This window comes from Notolepis coatsorum (genome assembly GCF_963971535.1).
Source record: "Notolepis coatsorum genome assembly, chromosome: 14".
In the NCBI taxonomy this organism is placed as follows: domain Eukaryota; kingdom Metazoa; phylum Chordata; class Actinopteri; order Aulopiformes; family Paralepididae; genus Notolepis; species Notolepis coatsorum.
The window spans coordinates 92,199,654-92,224,928 of NC_140178.1; the positions used below are offsets into that span (position 1 = coordinate 92,199,654).

Consider the following 25,275-nt stretch of genomic DNA (forward strand, 5'->3'; position numbering starts at 1 on the left):
CCTCCCTCCCTGCCTCCACCCTGCCTCCACCCTGCCTCCCACCCTGCCTCCCTCCCTGCCTCCACCCTCCCTCCTCCCTCCCTCCCACCCTGCCTCCCTCCCTGCCTCCCTCCCTCCCTCCCTGCCTCCACCCTGCCTCCACCCTGCCTCCCACCCTACCTCCCTCCCTGCCTCCACCCTGCCTCCCTCCCTGCCTCCACCCTGCCTCCCTCCCTGCCTCCACCCTGCCTCCCTCCCTGCCTCCACCCTGCCTCCCTCCCTGCCTCCACCCTGCCTCCCTCCCTGCCTCCCTCCCTGCCTCCACCCTACCTCCACCCTCCCTCCCTGCCTCCACCCTCCCTGCCTCCCTGCCTCCACCCTCCCTCCCTCCACCCTGCCTCCACCCTGCCTCCCTCCCTCCCTCCACCCTCCCTCCCTCCCTGCCTCCACCCTGCCTCCCTCCCTGCCTCCACCCTGCCTCCCTCCCTGCCTCCACCCTGCCTCCCTCCCTGCCTCCACCCTGCCTCCACCCTACCTCCCTCCCTGCCTCCACCCTGCCTCCCTCCCTGCCTCCACCCTGCCTCCCTCCCTGCCTCCACCCTGCCTCCACCCTCCCTCCCTGCCTCCACCCTCCCTGCCTCCCTGCCTCCCTCCCTGCCTCCACCCTGCCTCCCTCCCTGCCTCCACCCTACCTCCACCCTCCCTCCCTGCCTCCCTGCCTCCCTCCCTGCCTCCCTGCCTCCCTCCCTGCCTCCTCCCTGCCTCCCTCCCTGCCTCCACCCTCCCTCCCTGCCTCCACCCTGCCTCCCTGCCTCCCTCCCTGCCTCCACCCTGCCTCCCTGCCTCCTCCCTGCCTCCCACCCTGCCTCCCTCCCTGCCTCCACCCTCCCTCCCTGCCTCCTCCCTGCCTCCCTCCCTGCCTCCCTCCCTGCCTCCACCCTGCCTCCACCCTGCCTCCCTCCCTGCCTCCACCCTGCCTCCCACCCTGCCTCCACCCTGCCTCCCTCCCTGCCTCCACCCTGCCTCCACCCTGCCTCCACCCTGCCTCCACCCTGCCTCCCTCCCTGCCTCCACCCTGCCTCCACCCTGCCTCCCTCCCTGCCTCCACCCTGCCTCCCTCCCTGCCTCCACCCTGCCTCCCTCCCTGCCTCCACCCTACCTCCCTCCCTGCCTCCACCCTGCTCACTGTCTCTCTCCTCTGGACTGCCAAGGCTACGACATGATGGGTAAGATGCTGAAGATGCAGATGTTGGAGGACGAGGACGACCTGGCGTACGAGACGGAGAAGAAGCAGCGCACCGCGTCCTCCGCAGACACCCAGCCGGCCTGGATGAGGATCCTCCACGGCACCGCCACCAACTGGCTGCAGCTCATCCCCCAGAACGTCAACCCCCTCAAGCGCACCGTGGAGAACATCAAGGTAACGGGAGAGCTGTGGTGGCGGACATGAATCGTAATGTCTCCTAGCAGGGACATGGGTCTTAATGTCTCCTAGCAGGGACATCAGTCTTAATGTCTCCTAGCAGGGACATCAGTCTTAATGTCTCCTAGCAGGGACATGGGTCTTAATGTCTCCTAGCAGGGACATCAGTCTTAATGTCTCCTAGCAGGGACATCAGTCTTAATGTCTCCTAGCAGGGACATCAGTCTTAATGTCTCCTAGCAGGGACATCAGTCTTAATGTCTCCTAGCAGGGACATGGGTCTTAATGTCTCCTAGCAGGGTCATGGGTCTTAATGTCTCCTAGCAGGGTCATGGGTCTTAATGTCTCCTAGCAGGGTCATGGGTCTTAATGTCTCCTAGCAGGGTCATGGGTCTTAATGTCTCCTAGCAGGGTCATGGGTCTTAATGTCTCCTAGCAGGGACATTGGTCTTAATGTCTCCTAGCAGGGACATGGGTCTTAATGTCTCCTAGCAGGGACATGGGTCTTAATGTCTCCTAGCAGGGACATGGGTCTTAATGTCTCCTAGCAGGGACATCAGTCTTAATGTCTCCTAGCAGGGACATCAGTCTTAATGTCTCCTAGCAGGGACATCAGTCTTAATGTCTCCTAGCAGGGACATCAGTCTTAATGTCTCCTAGCAGGGACATCAGTCTTAATGTCTCCTAGCAGGGACATCAGTCTTAATGTCTCCTAGCAGGGTCATCAGTCTTAATGTCTCCTAGCAGGGACATGGGTATTAATGTCTCCTAGCAGGGACATCAGTCTTAATGTCTCCTAGCAGGGACATGGGTCTTAATGTCTCCTAGCAGGGACATGGGTCTTAATGTCTCCTAGCAGGGACAGGAGTCTTAATGTCTCCTAGCAGGGACATGGGTCTTAATGTCTCCTAGCAGGGACATCAGTCTTAAAGGGGAACTATTTTACTATTTCTTTCACTATTTGGGCACTTTTACACAATTCATGTGAGTCTATGGAACACCTCTGTAATTATTATTTTTTTTTATTCATTGTTTTGTATTTCTAATCAAGTCCTCAAAAACAGCATTTTTCTACCTCAAGATCTCGAGCCGTTCTGAGCCTGGGCTCCAACCACTGTGTGCAGCTCATCATGTACCTGATGCCACACAGCCACATTATCATGCAGCTGAGTCTCTCTGACATCACAAATCATCACATTTTCAGATGACTCAGTTCAGTGAGGGTGAATATTGTGGGAGGAGAATTGGAAGAATGCTCCAATATGAGAATTAGAGACATATATCCTATTAATATAAGTTCACATAGCTAGGAAACAATGCTAAACACTCAAAAAGGCCATTTATAAGATAGTTCCCCTTTAATGTCTCCTAGCAGGGACATGGGTCTTAATGTCTCCTAGCAGGGACATGGGTCTTAATGTCTCCTGGCAGGGAGATGGGTCTTAATGTCTCCTAGCAGGGACATCAGTCTTAATGTCTCCTAGCAGGGACATGGGTCTTAATGTCTCCTAGCAGGGACATGGGTCTTAATGTCTCCTAGCAGGGAAATGGGTCTTAATGTCTCCTAGCAGGGTCATGAATCTTAATGTCTCCTAGCAGGGTCATGGGTCTTAATGTATCCTAGCAGGGACATGGGTCTTAATGTCTCCTAGCAGGGACATGGGTCTTAATGTCTCCTGGCAGGGAGATGGGTCTTAATGTCTCCTAGCAGGGACATCAGTCTTAATGTCTCCTAGCAGGGACATGGGTCTTAATGTCTCCTAGCAGGGTCATGGGTCTTAATGTCTCCTAGCAGGGACATGGGTCTTAATGTATCCTAGCAGGGACATGGGTCTTAATGTCTCCTAGCAGGGACAGGAGTCTTAATGTCTCCTAGCAGGGACATGGGTCTTAATGTATCCTAGGAGGGATATCAGTCTTAATGTCTCCTAGCAGGGACAGGAGTCTTAATGTCTCCTAGCAGGGACAGGAGTCTTAATGTCTCCTAGCAGGGACATGGGTCTTAATGTATCCTAGCAGGGATATCAGTCTTAATGTCTCCTAGCAGGGACAGGAGTCTTAATGTCTCCTAGCAGGGACAGGAGTCTTAATGTCTCCTAGCAGGGATATGGGTCTTAATGTCTCCTAGCAGGGACATGGGTCTTAATGTCTCCTAGCAGGGACATGGGTCTTAATGTCTCCTAGCAGGGTCATGGGTCTTAATGTCTCCTAGCAGGGACATGGGTCTTAATGTATCCTAGCAGGGACATGGGTCTTAATGTCTCCTAGCAGGGACATCAAGTTTCAACTTTCAAGTTTCTTTAATAGTTGTCATACAGAAGTACAGAATACTTTTATACAAAATGCTTCTTACTGTTACGCTCCAGAGACTGTGCAAGACAAGATAAGTATGAAATAAAATAACATAGTATAGCATGTAAATTAGAAGTAAAAGAAAAATGAGGTCACAGTGTTCAGTATAGACATATGTACAATGTTCGATGCAGAATAGACGTAACTGAGTTACCATATAATATACAATACTGTGCAGTGTACTAATATACAATACTATATAGTGCAAGGCAGAAATGGGATGAGGTGCAATTTAGGTACAATTTACAGTAGGTGTACGAGTTGTAGTGCAAATCCTTTATCAATAAATATAAAGTGTGTTTGTGTGATCTAAAGTGTGGAGAGTGGGTGCTGCAGTGTGTTGTTTGTTTAAGTGAGTGTGTGCGTGTGGGTGTGTGTGCTGTGTGCATTTGATGGTTGTTGCGTAGTGTTTATTGTTCGTTTAGCAGCCTGATGGCCTGGGGATAGAAGCTTCTTCTGAGTCTTTCTGTGCTCGCCTTAAGACTCCGGTATCGCTTGCCTGACCGCAGCAGTTCAAAGAGGCAGTTGTTCGGGTGGCTCGAGTCCTTAATAATTCTCTTAGCCTTCCCCTTGCACCGCTTGTTGTAAATGTTCTGGAGGGTGGGAAGCCCCCCTCCAATTGTGCGTTCGGCTGAACGTGTCACTCTTTGTAGTCTGCTACGGTCTTGTGCAGTGCTATTCCCAAACCAGGAGGTGATGTTGCCAGTCAGGATGCTCTCTATTGTACATGAGTAGAAGTTCCTAAGGATCTTCTGACTGACTTGGAACTTCCTTAGGTGCCTGAGGAAGTAGAGGCGTTGTCGTGCCTTCTTCACAACACTGTCAATGTGTGTGGTCCATGTCAAATCCTCGGATATGTGGGCTCCGAGGTACTTGAAACTGTTCACTCTCTCAACCGGTGCCCCGTCGATGCTGAGGGGGCTGTAGTCCTTGACCCCCGACCTCCTGAAGTCCACAATCATCTCTTTTGTTTTGCTGACGTTCAGGGAGAGGCAGTTCTCCTGACACCACTGTGACAGGTTCTCTACCTCTTCCAGGTAGGCCCTTTCGTCGTTGGCAGAGATCAGGCCCACCACTACTGTGTCATCAGCAAATTTGATGATGGTGTTGTTGTTCCGCTGTGCTACGCAGTCATGTGTGTACAGGGAGTAGAGGAGGGGGCTCAGAACACAGCCCTGGGGGGCCCCTATGTTGAGCGTGATGGATGAGGAGGTGCAGTTGCCTGCTCTTACCACCTGGGGTCTGCCCGTCAGGAAGTCCAAGACCCACTGGCAGAGGTCATAGTTCAAGCCCAGGTCCCTGAGCTTGGCTATGAGTTTGGAGGGGACTATGGTATTGAATGCTGAGCTGTAGTCAATGAACAGCATTCTCACATAGTTCCCCTGCCTCTTGTCCAGGTGTGATGCTGCTGTGTGCAGCACATGGGCTATGGCGTCCTCCGTGGACCTGTTGGGGCGATATGCAAATTGCAGAGGGTCCAGGTTGATGGGGAGGGAGGAACAGATGTAGCCCTTCACTAGCTTCTCAAAGCACTTCATGGCTATGGAGGTGAGGGCTACAGGGCGGTAGTCGTTGAGGCAAGCGGGCGTAGATTTTTTGGGTACAGGGATGATGGTGGACTTCTTCAGACAGGTGGCAGCCTGTTCCAAGGACAGGTTGAAGATGTCAGTGAATACCGGGGCCAGTTGGTCGGCACAGACTTTTAGGACGCGGCCGGGGATGCCGTCCGGTCCTGCTGCCTTCCTGATATTCACTTTTTTAAAGATCCGTCTCACCTCATGCTCTGTTACCCTGAACACTGAGTCTCCATCAGCAGACCCCCCCCCCCCCCCCATTGGGTCTTAATGTCTCCTAGCAGGGACATGGGTCTTAATGTCTCCTAGCAGGGACATGGGTCTTAATGTCTCCTAGCAGGGACAGGAGTCTTAATGTATCCTAGCAGGGACAGGAGTCTTAATGTCTCCTAGCAGGGACAGGAGTCTTAATGTCTCCTAGCAGGGACATGGGTCTTAATGTCTCCTAGCAGGGACAGGAGTCTTAATGTCTCCTAGCAGGGACAGGAGTCTTAATGTCTCCTAGCAGGGACAGGAGTCTTAATGTATCCTAGCAGACCGCATCCTTGCCTCCTTGTTCATCATGGATCTATACAACTTTTGATGATAACAAAATTATGTTTTCTTTCCTACATAATTGCACACACACACACACACACACACACACACACACACACACACACACACACACACACCAGGACCCCCTGTTCCGGTTCTTTGAGCGTGAGGTGAAGATGGGAGGCAAGATGCTCCAGGATGTCCGTCAGGACCTGACCGACGTGGTGAACGTGTGTGAGGCCAAGAAGAAGCAGACCAACGATCTGCGGACGCTCATCAACGACCTGGTCAAAGGTAACGCACAGTCTCACAGACCAACGACCTGGTCAAAGGTAACGCACAGTCTCACAGTCTTCACTCTGGACGTTTCTTGCTCATATTTTTTACTACTACAGTTACTGGCAGGCTACTGGCTACTGGCAGGTTACTGGCTACTGGCAGGCTACTGTTCTGTGTTACTAACTCCAGTCTGTCCCGTCTCTCCCAGGGATCCTTCCTCGTAGCTGGTGTCGCTACACCGTCCCCGCCTCCATGACCGTCATCCTGTGGGTGGCCGACTTCAGCGAGAGAATCAAACAGCTGCAGCAGATTTCCCAGGGAGCCGCCAGTGGGGGCGCCAAGGAGCTCAAGGTACAGAAAGCGCTCCACAGCGCGGCTGCACCGACCTCGGGGTCGGGAGACACCCTACGTGTGTCTGTCTGCACTACGCTACTTTCCATAGTCTTCATTTCCTGTGTTTGTGTATATTTACTTGAACACCCACATGTAAAACATTTACCATTTTCATGTACACCCCCATGATCTTGTTTTTAGATGTTTTTATGCATAGTCGAGTATAATGTGTACTGCGTACATGTATAATGTGTACTGCGTACATGTATAAAGTGTATGTGACTTAATGTACTTTGACTTTGCTCAAGTTCTCAGACTCACTGGCTTCTTTCCTTTCTCTCTCCTTCTCTCTTCCCTCCACCCTCCTCTCCTCTCCTCTCTTCTTCTCTCTTCCTCTCCTCTCTCTCCTCTCTCCTTCTCTCTTCTCTCATCTCCTCTCTCCTCCCATTCCTCTCCTCTCTTCCTTTCATCCTCCTCTCTCCTCTTTCCTCCATCCTCTTCTCTCCTCTCCCCTCTCCTCTTCCCTCTTCCCTCCTCTCTCCTCTCTCCTCTCCTCTCCTCTCCTCTCCCCTCCTCTCCAGAACATCCATGTGTGTCTGGGCAGTCTGTTCGCGCCAGAGGCCTACATCACGGCCACCCGTCAGTACGTGGCTCAGGTCAACAGCTGGTCTCTGGAGGAGTTGTTTCTGGAGGTCAACGTGACCAACGCTCAGGGTGCCGCTCTGGACGCCTGCAGCTTCGGGATCAAAGGTCAAATGTCTCAGCATAATATCTGCAGTAGTCAGAGCAGGTCCTTTGCATGGATATCCCAGCTCTGACCTAGTGCTTGTGTTTCTGTGTCGTCCAGGACTGAAGCTGCAGGGAGCCACCTGCTCTAACAACAAGCTGTCCCTGTCCAACACCATCTCCACTGAGCTGCCTCTCACTCAGCTCCGCTGGATCACCCAGTGCAGCACTGAGAAGAGACACATGGTAGCACAGAACCATCCCCAACGCATACCAGCCTAGCCTGACACACGTCACACCCATGGAACGCACGCAATTAAGCTAGCTCTCCGTCCAGAGTGACCCGCGTTCCGTGGATCTGACATGACCTAATAGAGGTGTAGCAATCTCAATAAATAATCAAAAGTTTGAAGAAAAATAAATCTACATTCTATGGAGTTTATCCGCATTTAAAACTGTATCAACGATTCTCCCTCTCTCATTCTCTTCCCAATGTTTTTCTCTCAGTTTAACTGGTGGTCAAATCGATTCATGACTTCACAATCTAAATTTGTATCGAATAGGAACATTTTTGTATCGTTACACCGCTACACAACCTCATCTTCACAACTATAGTGATACTGGCGTATTGTCAAACTCAAACCTAACGAAGGTGCACACGCCATTTTATGAAACATAAACAACTTTCGGAGACACCTGTCATCTCTGGAGACACCGTCTTTGTCATGGTTGTCAATAACATACCAACACCTGTCGCTTTTTCCATTTTCCAAGTGACCCAGAGGCAAGGGATGTATGGGCTACAATTAAAGGAACAGCCTCTTACCGTCTTTTCCAGAGTCAGACAAGAATATGGATACCAATTTCTTCTCTGTGCGTTCAGTAGAACCAGCAACCTGACAGCAAGCTAGCTTAGCACAAATGAATGGAAGCAGATACGGACCAGCTAGCCTAGCTGTTGGTCAAAATCACCTCTCCCGGAGTTTTAAGCTAGGCTAGTGGTCCTTATCTACTTCCATTCATTTGTGCTAAGCTAGGCTAGCTTGCAGCCGGATAGCTTTCTACTGAACAGGCAGAGAGAGAGAGGGCTTGCAGCCGGATAGCTTTCTACTGAACAGGCAGAGAGAGAGAGGAAGTTGGTGTCTATCTTCTTGTCTGACACTGGAGAAGACAGTAAGCGCATTTCCCATAATGTTAGCATGTTCCTTTAAACATTTTCATGCATCAAGGAATCAGAATTCAGTACTGAAATGGTTAACTTGTGCCGTTCTTCTCCAGGTGACCCTGCCGGTGTATCTGAACTTCACCAGGTCTGACCTCATCTTCACCGTGGACTTTGACATCGCCACCAAGGAAGACCCGCATAACTTCTACGAGCGAGGCGTGGCTGTGCTGTGCACAGAGTAGAGCAGCCTGCTGGCTCTAATGATGCCTCTCAACTGCCCTCGCCTGCTAAAGAAACACCTTACTGAGTGGTTGTCGAAATACCAGGGTATCTGCGGGGTATTAAAAAAAGTCTTAAAAAGTATTAAATTCCTTATTCTCAATTTAAGGCCTTAAAAGTATTTTGCACAGGTATTCAAGTTTTTGGGGGACAGCCCAGCTGTCGGGACATGAAATAATATGAAATTGATTAAATGTTTTTGTATTCAAGTCGTTGTTTTTTTGCGCCGCTACCGGGAGCTTGGTGCGTGTGGCGAGAATTTGTATTTTTTTATAATTTTGTATTATTATAATTTATTTATTTTTGCTTGTATGCTCTGAAACTTGTATTACATCTTGCTCTAAGTGGTATTAAAAAGGTCTTAAAAAGTCTTACATTTAACTTGTTGAAACCTGCAGATACCCTGAATACATTTATCATCAAATAGATGCCATTACTGAATAAAAAGACATTGCATCGATTGCCCTGGCTGATTTTAATTCAGTGAAAATGCATCTGAAAGTCACTCCAGAGACTTTGTTATTTATCATTGTGATAATCACACAATGAGGTGTGATGTTGTAACAGTTTAATGTTTGAATAGGAGCCGTTGTGTGGCTGTAGTAGCGGATATTAACTATATGTCCATAGCATGTTATTAAAGCTGTGGTGTCTGTGTTAATGTGCAGGTAGAGAGAAAGGTGTGTGTTCAGTCTGTCTCTTAATAAACATGTAATCATGTTGGGTTGCAAAAGGAACAAATGAAATGAATGCCTGGGCTGCTGATGTTGTACTGTGAGCTTGACTGCATGGAACTATGAGGAATGACAACTGCTCTCATCTCTGACATGTTTTAACACTGAGGCAGATATACAGAATCTGTCGGCCAGCTTCCAATATGTACCTTTGCTTCATCATGTCTCTTGACAACCATCTCAAATGTATGGTAATGTCTGTTATGGCCAAAATAAATAAATACAAATAAAATCACGGTTGCCCCAAATGATTTTTCCACTGAATGCCCTACATGTGGGGGGACAGAATGGGAGGAGAGAGCTGAAGACTGAAAGTGCTGTTTGGGCCACAGGGTGGCGACGCGCTAATCCAACGGTAAGGGTCCATATTAAATTGAAAGATAGATACAAAGATATATTTTTAAAGGCTGGATCTTCTAATACGGAAGAGGTATTATTTAGAACATTAATTCATTTATTTTGTCCAGTAAGACTTGAAAAGTCTTGTTATATGTTATGTATTGTTATAGGTAATAAAGCATGTTGAGTAACTTTGGTTATAGAGATATATTATTTTGTTATAAATAATCATTTTCTATCCATACAGTGGAAGCATACTTTAAATATATAAAAATTATAAGGCATTTTTGAGTAAACTTCGAGTATCATTTAAGTATCTGGAGGCAGAGTGTCCTCTTTTTTGGAAATCACAATATGGTCACCCTAGATATAATGGACTGCATTTATATAGCGCTTTTATCCAAAGTCGCTTTACAATTTGCTCCTCATATTCACCCATTCACTCACACACAGACGGCGGAGGCAACCATGCAAGGTGCCAACCTGCTCATCGGGAGCAGTTAGGGGTTAAGTGCCTTGCTCAAGGACACCTCGACACGTTGCCGGTATAGGAGCGCAAATCGCTCCTATTACCAGACGACCGTTCTACCTCCTGAGCCACTGTCGCCCCCATTTGTCTATTAACTACATATTCTGAGAGCCAGAGCATAGAAAGTAAAGGGAGAGAGTATTTAGGAATGCTTTATTTTAGGAGTGGTGTCTCAATGTGACAATGGTTTCTGATGAGGGATCCACCAGCAGCGGTTAGCTAGGGGTTTACAGGCCCCTCCTGGGGCCCATTTACCACTGCTGCTTCTCTGTACCGTAACTCTTTGAGTATTTGCGAGTATTTATCAGCGCCGTCTGAAAGCCAAGGAGCTGAGCTTTCTTCACATATATGGTTTATTATGGTACTCCAAGAACTGTGGGAGTTATTGAGGAAGTAAACACAAGTAGAATTCTACCTGCTTCAAGGTCAACCACCAAGGTCAAAATTCCGCCTAGAAGAAAGTGAGGCCTAAGAAGCATCAATCTAAAAGGCCAGGGTTCACAAACTTTATTGCAGTTGCATAATAGTTCCAAGTTCAAAATGTACATGTGCAAAGTTAAATTGATGTTCAATTGCAGTGTCTACTTCACTAAAAACCAGATTTTTGTTTTTCTTGTCTAATAACAGTTTGTGATACACACTCAAAACATACAGTAAGTTCAAAACAATAACAGATATTGAAAGCTGTAGTAGTTCTGAAAAAAGGGCTAAAAGCACTTACTCACAGCACATTCTCTGACAATTACACAGCAATAACAACTACATATACCCAGGTGGACTGTTTCAGGTTTAGGGTGATCAGCCCTACTGGCCTGGGGACTAGCAGTAGTCACCTTATATCCACAACCAGAGCACCAGTAGCTGGTCGGCTCTGAACGCTGGATTTAGTAGCAACGCTATAGTGAGCAACTATCAGATTGGACAATGGTTCTCACTAAATAAATGTTTGCATCGTGGCTATGAGTGTGCAACTGCCCTCCTTTCCCCACTATTCTCATCGTGGTCGACACCTCCAATACCAATGTGCGTTCCTTCTCTTACCTATCCTGTGTAAGTAATGCTATGGTGAACAGCTGTTCCATATGGCAACGGTTCTCAACCTGGGGTCCAGGAACCCCCAGGGGTCCTTGAGGAGATCCCAGGCAAAAAGAGAGGAGTGCCGTAGTTTAATGAATTGACTATAAGTTCAATAAGATGCAGTAAGATGTATAAAGTAATATTCTGATTCTAGGTTTCACTCTCATTTGTTATCTCCTAAACCACAGTATAGATGATTATGGAATAGTGACTAAAGTGATACTGGTAGTAGGCCTTTTTGCTACTTACCAATTATGTTGTTGATCTGTAGTCCTTTCTCAGCACAATCCATGCTGTTCCTCCTACTAGCTCCAGCTAGGTAGCCAGTAGCCACAAACCAATGCAAACTCAATGGATTCCCAGAAACATGGAATGTTTTGCAATGCACTTTAAAACTCAATTCATTAGTAATAATAATAATAATAATAATAATAATAATAATAATAATAATTATTATTATTATTATTATTATTATTATTATTATTATTATTATTATTATTATTATTATTATTATTATTATTATTATTATTATTATTATTATTATTATTATTATTATTATTATTATTATTATTATTAATACATCTATTCTATATAGTGCTTTTCCAGATGCTCAAAGACGCTTTACATGGGTAGAAGACAAAAACAGAACAAAAACAATACATGACAAATTAAATAAAACCGACAGAATTAGAGGTCAAAAGCAAGATTGAAAAGGTGGGTTTTGAGGGCTGATTTAAAAGATGTCAGGGTGTTTGCATCACGGATATGGCTGGGGAGGGCATTCCAGAGGGAGGGGGCAGCAGCAGAGCCTGGTCGTGGGAGGTGTTAGGAGGTTGGCATCAGCAGACCTAAGGCGATGGGTGGGCGTGTGACGGTGGAGGAGGTCGGACAGGTAGGGAGGGGCAAGGTTGTTGAGGGCTTTAAATGTGATGAGTAGTATTTTAAATTGTATCCTGTATTGTATTTGATCGGAAGCCAATGGAGGTCGTGGAGGACAGGCGTGATGTGATCAGAGCAACGGGTGGAGGTGAGCACGCGGGCAGCAGAGTTTTGGACATATTGGAGTTTATGACAAACAGCAGCAAACATGAGAGCACACAGTCAGACTAACAACTCCATGGTAGGAGGTGAGTTCTGTCATGACACAGGAAGGTGCCCGCCTACCACGGGCAGCATGGTGGTGTAGTGGTTAACACTGTCGCCTCACAGCCAGAAGGTCCAGGGTTCCGTGTTTCCAGGTGGGGTATCTCCCGGTGCTCGCAAGGGTTTCCCCTCCCGATAAGATAAACCCAATGGAAAAACATGCACAACAGATCGCTAACGCTGTCGCGTTCCCTGGCAAAGACGGACAGGAGCACATGGATTGGTCCCCGGGGCGCGGCCCCACGCTGACGCCCCTATCTGCTCCCGGCTGCAGAGACTAAATTTCATCGGTGACCCAAAACAAATTATTGGATGTGTGTTCCTGTGTGTGCCGCCCATGGCATGTGTGTGTCACTGCATGATGAATAAAGACTTCCTCAAAAGTCCAGTTTATTATTATATACTCTGATTTGGTGATCTATCACATACACCACTGCCACTGATCTGCTACTGCTGTAACTTCAAGTAAGGTTTTCACCCTCCTCCACCACCACCACCACCACCACCACCACCCCAGCCTCCAGCTGCTCTAGTTCTGCTCTGTACTGGATGCTCCAACCCTAGGGGCATTGTACTACTATCTGTAAGTTGTTTCTGCTGCAGTCTGCTGGGGAGGCAACATGGCAGAGAGGAACACTATGTGCTGGGTAGGAGCTTGGACTCAGTGGGGGTCGTGGCGGAAAGACACACAAGGAGTAAGATGCAGGACATCATGAAGAACGACAGCCACCCTCTCCATCACACCCTGGAAGGACAGAGGAGCAGCCACATTGGACGGCTCATCTCACTGCGCTCGCGGACTGAGCGGTACAGGGGATCTTTTGTCCCCTCAGCCATCAGACTGTTTAACACCTCAGGCAAGGGCAGCGGCTTGTTTGTCAACTGATGAGAGCTATAGGATACATGAATTTCCCCAAGGGGAACAATAAAGTATCTATCTATCTATCTATCTATCTATCTATCTATCTATCTATCTATCTATCTATCTATCTATCTATCTATCTATCTATCTATCTATCTATCTATCTATCTATCTATCTATCTATCTATCTATCTATCTATCTATCTATCTATCTATCTATCTATCTATCTATCTATCTATCTATCTATCTATCTATCTATCTATCTATCTATCTATCTATCTATCTATCTATCTATCTATCTATCTATCTATCTATCTATCTATCTATCTATCTATCTATCTATCTATCTATCTATCTATCTATCTATCTATCTATCTATCTATCTATCTATCTATCTATCTATCTATCTATCTATCTATCTATCTATCTATCTATCTATCTATCTATCTATCTATCTATCTATCTATCTATCTATCTATCTATCTATCTATCTATCTATCTATCTATCTCTAGTATTATACTACTATCTGTAAGGCCATTGTACTACTATCTGTAAGAGTATTGTACTACTATCTGTAAGAGTATTCTACTACTATCTGTAAGAGTATTATACTACTATCTGTAAGAGTATTATACTACTACCTGTAAGGGTATTGTACTACTATCTGTAAGGGTATTGTACTACTATCTGTAAGAGTATTGTACTACTATCTGTAAGGGTATTGTACTACTATCTGTACGGGTATTGTACTACTATCTGTAAGAGTATTATACTACTATCTGTAAGAGTATTCTACTACGATCTGTAAGAATATTCTACTACTACCTGTAAGAGTATTATACTACTATCTGTAAGGGTATTGTACTACTATCTGTAAGAGTATTATACTACTATCTGTAAGAGTATTATACTACTATCTGTAAGAGTATTATACTACTATCTGTAAGAGTATTATACTACTATCTGTAAGAGTATTATACTACTATCTGTAAGGGTATTATACTACTATCTGTAAGGGTATTGTACTACTATCTGTAAGAGTATTATACTACTATCTGTAAGAGTATTATACTACTATCTGTAAGAGTATTATACTACTATCTGTAAGAGTATTATACTACTATCTGTAAGGGTATTGTACTACTATCTGTAAGAGTATTATACTACTATCTGTAAGGGTATTATACTACTATCTGTAAGGGTATTGTACTACTATCTGTAAGAGTATTATACTACTATCTGTAAGGGTATTATACTACTATCTGTATGGGTATTGTACTACTATCTGTAAGGGTATTATACTACTATCTGTAAGAGTATTATACTACTATCTGTAAGGGTATTGTACTACTATCTGTAAGGGTATTATACTACTATCTGTAAGGGTATTATACTACTATCTGTAAGAGTATTATACTACTATCTGTAAGGGTATTATACTACTATCTGTAAGAGTATTGTACTACTATCTGTAAGGGTATTATACTACTATCTGTAAGGGTATTATACTACTATCTGTAAGGGTATTATACTACTATCTGTAAGGGTATTATACTACTATCTGTAAGGGTATTATACTACTATCTGTAAGAGTATTATACTACTATCTGTAAGAGTATTATACTACTATCTGTAAGAGTATTATACTACTATCTGTATGGGTATTGTACTACTATCTGTAAGAGTATTATACTACTATCTGTAAGAGTATTATACTACTATCTGTAAGAGTATTATACTACTATCTGTAAGGGTATTATACTACTATCTGTAAGGGTATTATACTACTATCTGTAAGGGTATTATACTACTATCTGTAAGGGTATTGTACTACTATCTGTAAGGGTATTATACTACTATCTGTAAGGGTATTATACTACTATCTGTAAGAGTATTATACTACTATCTGTAAGAGTATTATACTACTATCTGTAAGGGTATTATACTACTATCTGTAAGGGTATTATACTACTATCTGTAAGGGTATTATACTACTATCTGTAAGGGTATTGTACTACTATCTGTAAGGGTATTATACTACTATCTGTAAGGGTATTGTACTACTATCTGTATCTGTAAGAGTATTGTACTACTATCTGTATCTGTAAGGGTATTGTACTACTATCTGTATCTGTAAGGGTATTGTACTACTATCTGTATCTGTAAGCTATGTCCCCTACAGGGGATTCATTGGCAGCTCCCTGCGGGTCAGTTTCATTGGGTTGTCTTACTCTATTGTTTACAAACATTACCAACGTAACCAAACTTTCTACAGTCACAAAATACAGTAGCATACAATTAGAAATGCATCAATCTGTTACCATGTACATGGTTTAGTCCTTATACCAAGAGCTCATTCAATCAAAACATGTCTCAATTTCGTATTTCTTGTTTTTGGTGAAAGGCTATATTCATTTGTTTATGTTTGGATCGCTGATTGAGCCTTTAACCCTTTCACTATCACACACTACCAAATGGTTAACACTTTCACTGCGACAATACAGAAGATTAACCCTTTCACTGCCACACGACAAAGGGTTAACCCTTTCAAAACCAAACTACAGAAGGTTAACCGTCTAGTGTGGTAGTGGAAGGTTAACCTTCTGTAGTGTGGTAGTGAAAGGGTTAACGTGAAGTCAATAGTTTACACAAAAGTCTTTAGCCCCGCTGTACAGTGTGACCAAATGCTGCTCTGTAAGACACCGTGTCCCCCTTGAGACCATTATGTACATTATGTACAGTACAGTACAGTCCCCTCAGAGGGACACTGCCTTTCAGGGCAGTATTTGGGAGCTTCAGGCGATATATAAAACTGGCTTCTATGGTTTCATATTCAGACTATATTCTGACCATCTTATGATCTGCTATGGTGACTTTGCCGCAGTGTCTGAGGTCGGCGTGTCCATTCTTAGAGTGTCGCGTTGTCTTACAATAAGACGAAGGAAACTGGGTGAGAAACTGAGACCCGGTGACATCCAGTCCCTCCGTGTCCTCACTGCTCCGCTTCTAGGTAACAGTATACAGGCTGGACAGAGGCATTGCTCCGGGAAAACCAAGATACAGGGTCAGGTGCATCAACCAGAAATGGCACGTGCATCACAACATTACAGGTGCATGTTAAATAGTGCATCACAACATTACAGGTGCATGTTAAACAGTGCATCACAACATTACAGGTGCATGTTAAATAGTGCATCACAACATTACAGGTGCATGTTAAACAGTGCATCACAACATTACAGGTGCATGTTAAATAGTGCATCACAACATTACAGGTGCATGTTAAATAGTGCATCTCAACATTACAGGTGCATGTTAAACAGTGCATCACAACATTACAGGTGCATGTTAAACAGTGCATCACAACATTACAGGTGCATCTTAAATAGTGCATCACAGAATTACTGGTGCATGTTAAACAGTGCATCACAACATTACAGGTGCATCTTAAATAGTGCATCACAGAATTACTGGTGCATGTTAAACAAGGAAGATAAAGTCTCTCCAGCCTCATCGCATGTCTGTCCTCGTCGCTTTGAAGTGGAGGGAATTACAGACCTGACTCCCACGTCGTACAGTCGAGGCTCTGCAGGCTCTTACATAACAACACTGTTTTTTTCTCTCTTTGTTTAGTGACCAATGGTCTCTCATCTTTGAGGCCGTGTGTAGATGTGACTTACTGTGACTAAACTGAGTTGATGAGACAGACTTTGTGTGTGTCCGTGTGTGCGTGCGTGCTCGTGTGTGCGTGTGTGCGTGTGTGTGTGTTTTCTTTGGGATGACAGGTTGACACAATCATTTATATAAATGCAGTCCAAAATACATGATCACTCGTATGAAATGAACTGGATTCTGGACAAAAATACGTTTTTCTCTCTGATGCATCCACACACACATCCACACGGACAGCAGCCATGGGGGGGTCTAATAAAAGAAAAAGGAAAAACTTTATTTCATGATGCATTTCGCACCATCTAGTGACAATCCTGTTACTGTATGTAATGCATTCAACTGGGGACAAAACACACCAATCCTGATTGATTGATTGATTGATTGATTGATTGATTGATTGATTGATTGATTGATTGATTGATTGATTGAAAAATGTATGTCACGATCGGGGCTCTGGCCTTCCTCTGCCGTTATCCTGACGCACCCATACATGGGCTTCCTGCTGGAGCGTTCCCGCGCTGCCAGATGAGGATCAATCAGCGCAGCTGCGAGGGATTCCCTCATCAGCAGATCCCTATATCACCTGGCAGATCCTGTCATCCGGCATCGCAGTGTTAAACTGCCTACCTAGGTACGACGACTACCTGAAGACCTGCTGTATCACTCCTGTTGTATCCCTTCTCTAACCCTGTGTCTCTTGTGCCCCAGGACCCCCGCTCCAGCGCCCTTCCTGCCTGGACGTCTCACGCCTAACAAGGAGTACCCCTGCTCTCTCTCAGCGACACAAGACCTGTGCTCTCTGCCTTCAGCTGCACTGGAAGTACACCTGTTCTCATTCCCCCCCAAGAACATTATAACCCCTGTCTATCGCACATTCCTGTTATTACTCTGCCTGTTTGGGGAAGAAACAATTAAAGAACCCTCCTGTTGTTGCTATTGGGATCCACAAAAACCCCTATCCTCACACTTTATTAACAGATTGCAGAATGGGTACAGTACAGTACAGCTCAATACATACAATTGTCAAGGGGATGCAGACCAGAGAAAGACTTTCGTCTTGTTTACATCAGGGTCCCCCATTTTCAATTCATCATAACATATATGACACACACGACATACAGATAGACAGTACTGCTACATCTATACATTTATGACATACCAGATTTGCAAATACAGTACTGTTTGTGATACAAAAAGAGTCCAGAAAAGAGAGTATATACATTTGACGTAGAAACTGTACATTGGAGGAGGTTGGGTAGGTGGGGTGGGGGGACTGTACATTGGAGGTGGGGGGGGGGGGGGGGGGGGTTGGGTAGGAGGGGAGGGTGGGGGGGGGACACTGTAGGAGGGTGGAACACTGTATCATTGTGAAACATGTACAAACCTAAATGACAAAACCATACATTGGTTTCTGGTACCATTGAGGGGGTTGGGTTAGGCACATTTACAGGAGCCATTTTCGAATTGCAAGTCTCCCTCTCGGCGTAGGGTGTTCTTTGAGAGTGTTTAAAAGTGGTAGTGCATTCACATTCCTTTACACCTTGAAACGCGCAACACAACATTGATGTGGCATAAATTGCCGAAACGTTTTAGTCCCTTGTTTGAGCTGAATCTGGTTTAACATGATTTCGTGGAGCTCCCTCTGGTGTTGTGATCGTGGTATTCACTGACCTTTGGTAAGTAATTTGACATGTACATGGCGTTGCTGTACTACTGGTCGTCTACTCTAAGCCATCCATAGTAGACACACATTGCAAGTTGCTGTACTCTGTCGTCTAGCTCTTTCAAAGGGGGGAGGGGTTCTAGGAGTAAGGTCAAGCAGTAGTCTGACCAGTTTGTTTTGAGATTTGAGATTTTGTCACAGGAAAGATTAGCCTCTAGGATGGAACCCAGGTAGGTAATTTCATCTTTCCTTGTGACAATATTGTCACCCACTGTAACTGAGAAGCCGCCGGTCTTGCTGAGTTTGTTATTTGAACCGAAGAGAATGGACTCCGTTTTGCCCATGTGTAATGATAGTTTGTTATCAGCGAGCCATATGCAGATTTTGCTTGGTTCCGAGCTGAGGGTTTTTTCAACCTGTAACTTGTTCTTGTCAGAGACCAGCAGGGCTGAGTCGTCTGCAAACAGGAACAAGTTGCAGTGACAAGGTGACGACATGTCATTTGCATAAATTAGGAACAGTAGCGGTCCTAGTATGCTTCCTTGTGGAACACCACAGCTCACTGGGAGGGGAAGGGATAGGGTACCGTTTACCTCCACCATCTGTTCTCTCCCCTCCAGGTAGGATTGCATCCAGCTCACTGATAGACTATCAAAACCAATTGCTTTTAGCTTGTCAATCAGAATGGTATGATTGACAGCATCGAAGGCCTTTTGTAGGTCCAACATGACCATGCCGCAGTATTTGCCCGCGTCCACCTCTTGTTTGATGTGGTCGTTTAAATAGAGAAGGCAGATGTTCTGAAGCCAGATTGGAATTCGTAGATTAGAATTTTTTCCGCAAGGTACTTTTCGACCTGTTCGTATACTATTTTTTCCATGACTTTCGAGATGGAGGTAAGGATAGAAACAGGGCGGTAGTTGCCTGGGTCTAATTTGCTGCCCTTTTTGTGCAGGGGTGTTACTCTCGCAATTTTGAAGTCCTTGGGGACGTGTCCCTGTTTTATGGAGAGGTTTATTATGTGTGTGATGACTGGGGTGATGGCGGCTGCTGAGTCTCTGAGGAATTTGGAGGGGATGTTGTCATGGCCGGTGGCCATGAATCTGATGAATCTACCTAAATATAAGATTAAATGTCATTTCATGAGATGGAATTTCTGGTATTTGTAAGCATGGGTTTGGTTAAAATCACATTTGCGATTGGACAATAATCAAGTTTAAAATCATCCTCTACCCAACAACCGAACTACAGCCTTCATGAGGCCTGCTCTGTGATTTTCACTGCTCTGGGTGTGTTTTCTATCTAAAGCTGATGGAAAATCTGAGAAACTAAACTTTTAATTAAAGGGATAAAGTTCAGATTTTTGGAACCCTATAGCTCTCTTATTTACCAATGATGATGTCGATTGATACAATTCTTTAAGCATAATTCGGTGATGGGGAGCCAGTGCAGGTCCCTAAGAAGTGGGGTAACATGGGCTGACTTAGGTAGGTTGGAGATGAGGCGGGCGGCTGCGTTCTGAAGGAGTTGAAGTGGCTTGGTGGCAGTGGTCGGTAGACCAGCAAGCAGTGCAGTATAGTTGAGGCTAGACATGACTGTTGGTAGCACTTAACACTTAACTGCTCCCGATGAGCAGGTTGTAATCGTGCATGGTTGCCTCTTCCATTGGTGTGTGAGTGAGTGGGTGAATGGGAGACACAAGTTGTAAAGCACTTTGGATAAAAGTGTTATATGAATGCAGTCGCCTAAGGAAGTTCCAAGTCAGTCAGAAGATCCTTAGGAACTTCTACTCATGTACAATAGAGAGCATCCTGACTGGCAACATCACCTCCTGGTTTGGGAATAGCACTGCACAAGACCGGAGCAGACTACAAAGAGTGACACGTTCAGCCGAACGCACAATTGGAGGGGGGCTTCCCACCCTCCAGAACATTTACAACAAGCGGTGCAGGGGGAAGGCTAAGAGAATCATCAAGGACTCCAGCCACCCGAACAACTGCCTATTTGAACTGCTGCGGTCAGGCAAGCGATACCGGAGTCTTAAGGCGAGCACAGAAAGACTCAGAAGAAGCTTCTATCCCCAGGCCATCAGGCTGCTAAACGAACAATAAACACTATGCAACAACCATCAAATGCACACAGCACACACACCCACACGCACACACTCACTTAAACAAACAACACACTGCAGCACCCACTCTCCACACTTTAGATCACACAAACACACTTTATATTTATTGATAAAGGATTTGCACTACAACTCGTACACCTACTGTAAATTGTACCTAAATTGCACCTCATCCCATTTCTGCCTTGCACTATATAGTATTGTATATTAGTACACTGCATAGTATATTGTATATTATATGGTAACTCAGTTACGTCTATTCTGCATCGAACATTGTACATATGTCTATACTGAACACTGTGACCTCATTTTTTTTTACTTCTAATTTACATGCTATACTATGTTATTTTATTTCATACTTATCTTGTCTTGCACAGTCTCTGGAGCGTAACAGTAAGAAGCATTTTGTATAAAAGTATTCTGTACTTCTGTATGACAACTATTAAAGAAACTTGAAACTTGAAACTTGAACTTGCAGTCCATTGAATGCTAAATCAATGGGGTCAAGTCTCAGGCAGCTTGTACAGACAGGAGCTTGACCCCATTGACTTTGCATTAGTTTATGGCTAACTATCTGGAGCTACTATAAACAGCGTGGTGCTGAGAAAGGACTGTGCAGGTCAACAACCCTATTGGTAGGAAATAGGGCTCCAAGAATCAGAACTAACCCTTTAATAGACTTTTCCTGTTGAAGCAATCTCTCACTTTGAATCTTGAAGGTCAAGCCGCCAGCCCTTGAGGTGTGTGTGTGTGTGGTGTGTGTGTGTGTGTGTGTGTGTGTGTGTGTGTGTGTGTGTGTGTGTGTGTGTGTGTGTGTGTGTGTGTGTGTGTGTGTGTGTGTGTGTGTGTGTGTGTGTGTGTGTGTGTGTGTGTGTTTGACAAGTTGTTAAGTAAAAAGATGAGACATTGAGTCCTGCTTAAACAGCTAATCCCCCTGGCGCGTGTGTTCGTGTTTGACATGGGGTCTTAATCTTGATGAGAAGTTTGCAATGAATGTCAGTTGCTTGAATATGCTATATCTTCATCTGACCGGTGTCTGGGATGTTAGTATAAGCGTATGGTGTTTTGTGATATTTGTAGCATGCCAGCGTTGTTTACATAGACTACATTAGAGTGGTCGACAGACTTGTTTCTAAACAGCAAGGATTAACACATGCGATCCCACATGCGAACCCCTCTCCACACGCGATCTGCCGACAACAATGGCCACCGGGTCTTTACGAATTCTCGTTATATCTGTAAACTGAATAATTTAAATGTACTGCATTTAAAATGTTCATGTCTATGTAGTTTGTCAAATTGTTATTTATGGTCATGTCTTGTATTGCTTGTCTGAGACCAAGGACCACAATGGAAATGAGTCTTTCTGGAATCTTGTATTTTTTTTTAAATGTCTAATAAAATAAAATAAAATCAAGGGCACGTTGTGTGGACTGTATAGGCTAGGAGCCAAGGAGTGTTGTGTCAATACGTTGCCTCCCCGAGGCGAATGATCGAGTGGGCGGGACAAGGAACTTGAATGTACGCACAGCACCTATACGGTATTTCATTTCAGCACCTCGGACAGCGACAGACCTGCAGGCAATAAGTGCGCGTCTGGGGAAAACCAGACCCGATTCCTGAAGTTGGACTTTACACAGGGACAATAATATATATATATGTAACCTGAGGGACAACATATTTCTATTTTTAAATTCTGTATAGAAAACGTGGAATTAACCATATGCAACAAAAGACTTGATTCAGGTGTCCCAAGATGCAGTCAAACACCTTTAGGTGTTTGGATTCCCGAAATAAGGTAAGCCATGTGCTGAAATAGTTAAGTCAAGCTATTCTTCTGATTAATTACCGTTAGTTAATTTCTTTCTCAAATTATTCTCTGCAGTGAAATAAAATAAAATGTCTCCAATTGATGTGTATTGTTATAGCGAACAGACAGTGTCGTTAGTGGCTGGTAATCAACATATTCCTGTTTACAAGGATAAAATAAAAAATAAGATACAAACAGAGAAACGTGATTAAAGAAGATGGAACACAAAAAGTAGCACTTTTTAAACGCGATGTAGTCTAAACAGGAACTTTTCATGACTTTGTATTCTTCCTTTACAGGCTCAAAATCTGTTTGAAAAAATCGGAGGCTACCCAGAATTAGAATAGAAAAGAGTGTAACTGTGAGAGATCGACCAAGGATTTGACCTCGTTGTTCTCTGGCGGGGACCAGCTCTCCACTAGTCATGAACACCTATAACTTCAGCGGCTTCAACCTCTCCTCCGGCGCAGCGCACATCTCGCAACAATACGTCACGCCGACAGAGGACCCGCTGTTCAAGCAGTACAAGCCCGGCGTGAAGGACCTCATCCCGCTGCCGAAGGCGGTGCTTTATCTGCTCATGGCTGCATTGGTAGTGGTTGGAGTTGCCTATGCCATAGTCGGACATCTCATCAAGGACTTGGCTATTGACATAGCAGGTATGGACTACTATACATCATATAGGTTAAAGCTGCAGTACGACTCCAGAGAAATGAGCAAGAGTGATTTTACCTGCCCAGCAGAAATAAAGCAAGCTCTCCATCACTTTTCAAGCCCATGTAAGGGCAACAAATGTAAACCACAGACTCCCAGAGGCACCAGTTAAACTGCATACAATTTCATTAAAAAATAAATACATTCCCCAGCATCTGAGCATGTAGAGGAAGAGGAGTGATGGTGGTCTTAGTTGTCTGGTATGACCACAGGAAGACCACTTGGCAGGCCAAAATATCTGGCTAAAAACATCAACTCCCTGCATCGATGATAACCAATCAGATATTTCTGCCAAGTGGTGTTCCTGGGGTCGCATCAGATTATTATTATTATTATTATTATTATTATTATTATTATTATTATTATTATTATTATTATTATTATTATTATTATTATTATTATTATTATTATTATTATTATTATTATTATTATTATTATTATTATTATTATTATTATTATTATTATTATTATTATTATTATTATTATTATTTATATTATTATTATTATTAAGCTGCAGGTGCCTCTGGGAGTCTGTGGAAAACCTATGTTGCACGTGCAGAGCTCGCTCTATTTCTGCTGAGCAGGTCAACTCACTTGCTAATTTCTCTGAAGTTGCCTACTGTCATATAGCTGAGTCATAGTCACTCACATTAGTCATGAAATACAATATAGGCAACGTAGGGATTTATGAATGTATCATGCAGGGTACAGTACAGGTACAGTGGCTGTTCTGCAGCTCAACGGAGATAAAGCCATGCAACTGCACATCTGCACACAATACTATATTATGACAATGCAATGGCAACAATGACACATGGCTTTTAGTTCATGCAAAGCAGGTTTATTTATACAAGGTGCTTCACGAGACATGATAGAATGATATAAAAGAGAACATTTAGAAAGTAATAAAGTAATACAAATAAATAAAAGAGCGGGAGCAATGACCCACAGCTGTACTATGATGGTAACAGCATGAAACAATACAAACCAACACAGAGGTGAAACTAGCTAAGACAGATCTAGTGCTTACGATACAGATTTGGTGTTATGTATCTGTCCCTATAAATAAACATTAAAGGTAGAATCTGTAACAACGACCTCTAGGCAAAAGAGCCCCGCTTGGTATTGCACTTTGTTTTATTTTTCGTGTTTTTGTCTGACATGTGGGTTGGAGTTTAGTCATTTATTATACTGTGAATTTCTCCAAACCACTCTTGGCAGAGCGCAATACCAAGATGGGCTCTTTTGCCTAGAGGTCGCTGTTTGACAACATTACAGATTCTACCTTTAAACTAAACTATAAACTAGGTTTTTAGACGTGTCTTAAAAGCTTCTACTGATGAGGCAGATCTGATCTGTGGAGGGAAGAGGTTACAGAGGTTACAGGGTGACCTTTGGAAACAAGCCTATAGACCTGGGGATAGCCAACAGTCCCTGGTCAGAACTATGGGGATAGCCAACAGTCCCTGGTCAGAACTATGGGGATAGCCAACAGTCCCTGGTCAGAACTATGGGGATAGCCAACAGTCCCTGGTCAGAACTAGACCTGGGGATAGCCAACAGTCCCTGGTCAGAACTATGGGGATAGCCAACAGTCCCTGGTCAGAACTAGACCTGGGGATAGCCAACAGTCCCTGGTCAGAACTAGACCTGGGGATAGCCAACAGTCCCTGGTCAGAACTATGGGGATAGCCAACAGTCCCTGGTCAGAACTAGACCTGGGGATAGCCAACAGTCCCTGGTCAGAACTATGGGGATAGCCAACAGTCCCTGGTTAGAACTATGGGGATAGCCAACAGTCCCTGGTCAGAACTAGACCTGGGGATAGCCAACAGTCCTTGGTTAGAACTATGGGGATAGCCAACAGTCCCTGGTCAGAACTATGGGGATAGCCAACAGTCCCTGGTCAGAACTATGGGGATAGCCAACAGTCCCTGGTCAGAACTAGACCTGGG

At 44.6% G+C, this 25,275-nt stretch overlaps 1 protein-coding gene across 1 annotated transcript in view; it reads left to right on the forward strand.

Annotated features, from left to right (window-relative positions):
• LOC311240163 (cytoplasmic dynein 1 heavy chain 1) overlaps positions 1-8,610 on the forward strand; it is a gene marked incomplete at both ends in the record, with an annotated part of 161,618 nt that extends 153,008 nt beyond the window's left edge. The window contains 6 exons of the mRNA XM_084328703.1: positions 1,191-1,399; positions 6,006-6,159; positions 6,353-6,495; positions 7,059-7,227; positions 7,325-7,449; positions 8,482-8,610. Coding sequence (XP_084184829.1) covers positions 1,191-1,399; positions 6,006-6,159; positions 6,353-6,495; positions 7,059-7,227; positions 7,325-7,449; positions 8,482-8,610 — 929 coding nt within the window. The remainder of the gene's footprint in view (positions 1-1,190; positions 1,400-6,005; positions 6,160-6,352; positions 6,496-7,058; positions 7,228-7,324; positions 7,450-8,481) is intronic.
• Between the last annotated feature and the right edge of the window lie 16,665 nt (positions 8,611-25,275).